We start from the raw sequence: 7,720 nt of genomic DNA on the forward strand, positions 1-7,720 counted from the left end.
CGGAGAACCTTAGCTGCTTCTTAGGTGTCAAAACCTTAGGAAGAGGTATTCATGAGAACCTATTAGGATAACATTAGGCCTACAAATGAACCTGGTGATGTGCTCTTCCTGTTCTATGGGCCTGTCATTGCCAGTTTGATAGGGAAGGGACTGAGAAATCCATTCTATTGTTAGTTCATAAAAAAATGTTGTAGCCAGAGACARTGCAGTGGTTTTGGGGAAACTAACTTAGATTACATTCACTCTCCTGGATATTATTTGATTTTGGAAAATATACAAAATGAGCCAAAAACAMAGAGTAGTATGCACCCTCTAGGACATTACCAGCACTGTTTGCCACACTGCTGGCAGATTGTCTTCCCAACAAGTCAATACCTAAGCTAGTGGGATGGATATGATTGTGCTGGTTCTGCTACTCTTTTAAAGTTTTAGTCAGGATTCATAAGCTACTCTCTTAAAGTTTTGGTCAGGATTCTTAATGTAATTTTTTTCTGAGCATGTCTTTATCTTTTAAGATTCCAAAGGTTTGCCTAGAACTATAACTAACAGCAAGGGGAAAAAGAGATTCCCAAACTCCAAGGATCTAAGTACAGTGTTGAAAACTCATGATGCTGCTTTCCTGGACTTTCTAAAAGGATGCCTAATGTGAGTTCATAACTTTGGCTTATCTACAGGAGACTGATTTGACTTTACTTTCTTTCTCCTGTGCCTTCAAAATCTTTGTATCTTTTTTTCCCCCTTCTCAGTAGTAATTGGATAAGTACTCTYCTTCCCAGCTTGCTTCAAGAAAATATTGATGAACAAAAGACTGTAAAGTATTAGATCACGGTACAAAGGAAATCTGAGACATATCTATAAAAGTTGATCTCCTGAAACTAGTAGCTAAACTCTCAAAGTAACCTTATATATGCATTGAGACCCTCATATTTAATCCCTTGTATCTTATCTAAAGTAAGGTTTTGTTCAGATAACATAGATAACGGTAGTGCATTGTCCCCAAGAGGTGTGTATCTGGAGATCCAAGTTTGATTTTTTTACTTAAATCTAATTCCCACTTCAATAGGAAAAATGTCTTCCTATTTCCTCTGGTGGGAGTTATGCTCAGAGCTGATTTGAACTGTCAGGCCTTGAGAACTGCAATCAGATGATACAGCATGGTATATGTATGAGAACAGTCTGCTTCTTTGTGTATCTGTTCACAAAGTTCTTGCTCTCAGTGTGCATGTTCTTTTSCTTTTGGGTGATTTTAAAATTTTTAAGTATATGTAATACACTTCTCCTTGCTGCAGAGCATAAAAGAGCAGTCAGCCATGTCTCCTTTCCAGAACCACTGGTAGTACTTGCTTTTTCTTTGTGACTGTGGTAGTTAGCATGGAGGATTACCTAGCACAATTATTGGAGTGTTAACTTCTAACTTGCACGCTGAATTAAGCCTTTTTTCTTCTTACTGTCTTTATACTAATTTTTCATTGACAGTAGTCAGCCGTTAGCCTGGAACATGTTTCAGTGTTGTTCATGTAACTACGCATTTTATGTATTTTACAACTTAACATTTCTTTGTTTAACTTTTGTTGAAGAGAATGTTGTTGACTGGTTTTTTTTGTTCATGTTTCATATATCTACTAATCTGTTAAATCAAGTGACCTAGTTATGCTCACTTTATAGGCTCACAGAAAAAGGAGGGTCTCATTAGCATGCTGATTACAATCCTTGATTCCTTAGTGAAATCTTTTTTGGTTCTTATACTTGTGGAGGAAAGGAGAGGTAGATTATGAAAAATAACTCCAAGTTATCTCAGACATGCCCCTCTTGCTGCACCCTTTGGACCTTCTTGAATATCTTCTAAATGATAAGCATCTCAAAATGTAATTTTTACAAGAGTGCTCCTCCCTGTGGTCACAAAGAAGAAATGCTGCGCAACTCTGAATTTAATCCTCAAGGAACTGCAATACTCAATCTCTAGGGGCAGACCCAGMCCTCACAAGGGGAAACAGGGAAGTTTACCACAAGACTGAAATGAGATGTCCCGCTTTGACTGGAGCTCATGGAAAGGATTCTAGACTGCTTGCCTTCTCCTTCCCCCTTCTAGTAAATAAGTTCTTGAATTTTTCCTACTGAAAAATTGCCAATTCTCTTGTCTTCACCTACATGGAAAGTACTGGACTKCTCTAGACATTTAGCTAGCCATATTCTAATTATTACTGTGAAAACTGTCCCAGACTGCTGGAAAGCAGGGATGTATGTGCCTGAAAGCAGATGTAGTCAGTAGTCAGATATGTCTACACTGCTTTTATAAAAAYGAATATACCTCTAAGGGCCCAGAGAATATTCCCCACCCCTTCTTCCTTGGTCATTTGTTGCCTGGATTCAGATCCAACTCTAATAGTGCAGCTATGCAACCTTTAATCAGTAAGGTGTGTGAGAAAGAGCTGTGGGAAGCAGGGCCTGGTTCCTCCTTCACTCAACAGTTGCTTTTAAACTGAGACTCTTACCCCAGTCTTTGGCTGAGCTACATTGCATCTATGCGTGTGTTTGGCCATATATCTCACTGGTCATGTCACTAACCTGCTGACTTGATATTCCGGCTTGATCTTGAACCTGCCTTACCAGTATGGACTTGCCTGGTGATCTCAGTTGTTGTCTGACCATGGTCACTATCACTAGACCTACTCTGCTCTCCTTGCTCAGGTATTGTGGGGCTTCACCCTTGTTCATGAGATAGCTGTCCTGCCTTCCTTGCCACGAGACATGGCTCCTGGCTTGCCTTCTCTTTTTGGAGCTGAGTATGAAATACAATACAAGCAGAGCAGGGTATATATCCTCTATGCACTTTTGTTTCCTCACCATTAAACTAAGAAGAGTAAATACTTACTTCATTGATTGAATAATGGAGACAATAAATCTGCAGGTTCTCTGGAAATGCTACCAACTACGTATTATGGCAGACTTGAATTAAATATTCACTGCTAAGCAACCAACCACATACTCTCAGGCAGTTATGGAAATAAGACTTTTATTTCCACATTAACTCTTATTCTCTTCAAAGCTTTACCTCTTGCTCTTTCCTATCCTTTCTTTTCTCTTCTCACTGTCTTCCTTTTCCTGTCACCAAAAACAACCTCAGTGACAAATCATCTGCTTTCAGAACCATTGTATATTTCAAGAGTTATATAGTATATTTTTCTATTCTCTTGATTGGAAAAGATTCTCATAAATCAGTGGAACTCAGAATCTAAGAAGAGTGTAATATATCTCAGAGCCTGTTCATTTCTGGGCTAAAATGTTGACTATATTTAAATCAACAGTAATTTTGCCACTGGATGCTTATTATGGCAAGTGCTCTATAGACATTTTCTTAAAGGATTGATTTCCATGCTTTTTGTATACTGGTAAATGCAAATAACATGATATTGGTAACAGCCTACACAGAAGGCAAAAATTAGACAGAGCCTCTGTACCAGGAACTCTTTACATAGTATCATAGAATAACTCAGTTTGGAAGGGACCTCTGGAAGTCGTCTAGCCTAACCACCCCCACTGAAAGCAGAGCAAACTTAGAGCAGGTTGCTCAGGGCCTTGTCAGGTTCTGAGTATCTCCAAGAATGGAGATTGCGCACCCTTCCTGGGCACCTATTTCAATATTAACCACCCTCAGGGTGAAAATGTTTTTCCTAATATATAATCAGCGTTTTCTGTGCTGTGACTTATATCCATGACCCACCTAGCTCTTTTGTCCTGTGACCACGCAGCTTAGAGAAGAACCTGGCTCTGTTTTCTCTGCATCCTCCTGTCAGGTAACTGTAGACAGCAATAAGATCTCCTCTGCAGAACTGTTTTCTTTTAGTTGTCCTGCAGCTTGTCCTGCTGCATGGAGTTGTTCTTTCCAGGTACAGGACTTTGCATTTGTCTTTGTTGAACTTCATGAGGTAACTGTTATCTTACTTCTCCAGCCCATTGATCCTAATGTGAGGGATCCCCTTGGATAGCAGCCCTACTCTCCAATGTAATGCCTGCTTTCCYTAAATTTGATATAGTCCTCAAACTGGCTGATATTTTCCATCTTATCATATCAGCCCCTGAGGAATGCAATTACAATCAGCCACCACTTGCTACTTGGACTCCATATAACTGATCACAACCCTTTAGACTGAATTGTCTTTCTTTCCACTTGTAAAGTGTCTCTCACGCTGYGGGCACCACACAAAAAAATGAAAAGGTAACATCGAGTATAAGGACTGTCTTAATTATTTTTTCTTTCTGAAAAAAAACATGCATTCACATGGAAATTAAAAAATGTTGTGCTTGAGGTCTCAGCATGCCACCAGCATATCATCTGTCATCACAAAGTAAATGTGACTTGTTTATAAACGAAGTGGTGCGGGAAAAGCAGAACTTTATCTGACAGCTCAAAACTGACCATGTGTCTTTGCAGGGAGCTTAGGGTGCTATGTATTTTGCAGGATGGAACTGTATGCATCTTGCTGGTATGAGGTGTTATTTTCTGAATATGTGTCTTTTATCTTGGGAGAGGGTTACTAGTGGGTTTTACTCATGCAGCAACCTAAAAGACTGAGAGTGCAGAAGTAGATTTTTGTGTAGCTGCCTTAAAAGAGTAACCTATTACATAGGTGGAGTAAGGCTTCAGATGGGGAGCTTTTCTCCTAACTTGTACTGTATTATGGCAGCAGAAGCTAGTCCCATATCTTTTCCAGTGTTACCTATGGCTTATGTAAGGATAATATTTTGTACCTTGTTTAGCACTGACTGTGAGATTCTTACTAACACTTGAGTATTACTTTCCTAAATAAACCCAAGCAAGCTTCTGTTTACATGAAAAAAAAATCCCTCTTTTTTTCACAGAAGGTTACTTTTAATATTCCTGTTTATTTGAAAGTTGTATGAAACAGTAATTCACTGTGGTTTGCTGGCTGAATCAGAATGTTTAAAAAATAGTCTCAATGAGGCAAAAAAGCTCTGGTAAATAGAAGTCATTTCAGGATAGAATTTGTAAATAAATATCACTTTCCCCTTCCATAATAACATCTCACAATGAATTTTATAACCCCAAGTCTCTGCGTTAATCTCAGGTGCAGCTATTAGGGAAGATTTTTCTTCCAATGAATTAACACTGTCTCATTTGTATTCCCTTTCTAGGAGCTAGTATTGACAGAATTTGAAAACCTTGAAGCAAATAAAGGGATGCTAATACACTGTGAACTCATGTGTTTTCCTTTAAAAATGTCCTCTTGATGTGATTTTCAGGACACAGTAGGGCATGTTTTGGATGTCAGTTTTTAAACTGTCTTTCAGTTGCAGCTACTATTGAATAACTATCTATCTACTTCGGATTTAAGGTGGGAACCTGCCCTGCGTATGACTCCAGACGAGGCAATGAAGCATGCATGGATCCAGGAACCAAAAGCATTCAGAGCAAGACAGAAAACACAGATTTCAAGGAAGATGAGCGATGGCTCTTCCTTTACACCAGAAAAGAGAAAAGAGAATATTCGTAAGCATGTGCCAACTGGAGAATTTAGTGCATTTATATCAGTGTTTGGTGTTTCTTTATGTTTATCAGTATTTGTCTGAAGTGAGGTGAGATGATGATAAGCAGTATGCAGATAATTGATTCTGGTGGACAGAGCCACTATTTCTCACTTTTGTAGAAACAGATCTACTTAATAGTTATACCATGTAATGGCTGCCAACAAGAGGACTGACAGCACTAAAGGTTCACACAGAAAGAGCTTTTTTGTGCTTATTGCAAAATGATCAGATATGGCATCTGATACCAGATCACACTGCACTTTGCTTTTAGACCAAAGTCTGCACTGACAGATATGAAATCCCAGAGAAAATAATGAACTGATCTTTTGTGAGTTGATAGTGATGATTTGTTTACCTGTTGCAGACAGTTTGCAGTCTCACAYTATCTTTCTTTTTTTTCTCTCTCTTTTTTTTTAATAGAAAATATCTGTCAAATCAGCATTGACAAAGTGAAAAGTGAACTGGCTGAAAGACTGACTCCCATTGTGCCCTCYACAGGCTCAATAGAAAATAAACTGCAGAACACAAGCAAACCTGTTATTCCAGAGARGCAACTGAAGACTCAAATGGAAAAGTCTGTCAAAAAAACCCAAGGAGAACATACTGGTGACACAGCTCTTCAAAAGAATTCTTTTTTTTYCCCATCAATTAAGTAATATTTAATACAAGCAATGGGAAATGGAAAATACAATTGTTCAGTCCCATACCTAGTATATTTTGTACGTCTGTACTCAGGAACATCACTTTAAACTATATCTCCCTATATGTGGGCTGCACATGTTGGAGATATTCTTAATGTTCTTTTTACCCTAAAATAGTCCAAGCAAGCAAAGCAAAATGTGAAAAACATTCTTGTAGTGAGATCAGAGATCCTTCACAGCTAGTGGCACTATTTCTAATAAAATGGAGACTGTAGAGGTGGAGAGCTGCTTATACTTGATAATATTATATTACACTTTTGAATTTAAGGGTTTCTCCTTCCTGGAGCTAAACAAACAAATACATTGATCAAAGAATCTGAATCCTTTCACAGATAGGATTACTGGTTTACTTCTGTATAAACAGTAAAAGAAATCAAATCCAGCATCTCCATCTTCCTACCTTTYTCCCTCTCTCTGAATGAAGCACTAGATGGAAGCCATTGGCATACCTACTTAGTAGACTTAGAAATGTAGATTATGTTCTTTAGCTGTTTAGCAGAAGCAAAGAGGAATCATATTCTGTGCCCACKTCTGCCAGGAACCCACTCTGTGTTCATATCAATAAGAAGGATGAWTTTCAGCAAGTTCTGATTCAAGTAAATTATCCTCCAGAGGGAGTTTTAGTTAATGCTCTGGAAGAACAGATTTCTATAACTCCTGAGCAGAATCACAATTAGTTTAAACATTAAGCTCTTTAGACAATACGCTGTCTTTGCATTTATAAAGTACTCATTTCTAAATAGTACAATAATTTCTTTTTTTCTTAAAAAAAGAAAATATTCTACAAAATGCAACCACTACTGTAACAGTGATATTGCAGTTGTCCCAAGAGACTAAGTGATTGTATGTGTCAAGAGACACCGTAACAGCAAGCTCACACAGGTTTTATGTGCAAAGGAATAACCCACAGGACATGAGAATGCTTATAACAACACAGCTCTTGTGTTCAAATGAGTAAACAAGCCATCTAGTAAGGTACAGATGAGACTGTACGACAAAAGGCCTACTGCAGTGTGCTCTCCTACTGAGTTCAGAGATAATGGTAAGAGTGATCTCAGAAGAACTGGAACAGAAAATGGTCTGCAAGATACAGTGTGATCATTCTGTTGGTTTCAGGCAAGTCTTAGGACTCATGAAGAATCATCTGGAAGATGAGTAACCCAAGCAGGGCAATAGTCCATTATTAAATGTAATTGAGCAGTGAATTAAAAAGGTATTTTGGCAGACAAATATCCTTCTGTGATAAAGCCATCACTGACAGGCCAGTCAGTTTGCAGTGCAAAAATATCAGTACCTCTGTGTCAAATACACTCCTTTGTAGCTGAGCCATCCTGGAAACTATAAAACATTCCCATATTGACTGGAATGATGTATRAGGAGAAGTGAGTTCTTTTGTGCATTACATTACTGTTATTATATAGAATATCCAGGGTGGGTGAACATTTTGCAAAACATAGCAAAAAAGATATGAA

General features: G+C 38.2%; 1 protein-coding gene across 1 annotated transcript in view; it reads left to right on the forward strand.

Annotated features, from left to right (window-relative positions):
• DYRK4 (dual specificity tyrosine phosphorylation regulated kinase 4) overlaps window positions 1–6,203 on the forward strand; it is a 37,526-nt gene extending 31,323 nt beyond the window's left edge. The window contains 3 exon segments of the mRNA XM_085298892.1: window positions 516–645; window positions 5,355–5,509; window positions 5,968–6,203. Coding sequence (XP_085155018.1) covers window positions 516–645; window positions 5,355–5,509; window positions 5,968–6,203 — 521 coding nt within the window.
• The last annotated feature ends 1,517 nt before the right edge of the window (window positions 6,204–7,720 follow it).

Source organism: Rhea americana, unplaced genomic scaffold (genome assembly GCF_003343005.1).
Source record: "Rhea americana isolate MKP2758 unplaced genomic scaffold, rheAme1 scaffold_142, whole genome shotgun sequence".
In the NCBI taxonomy this organism is placed as follows: Eukaryota; Metazoa; Chordata; class Aves; order Rheiformes; family Rheidae; genus Rhea; species Rhea americana.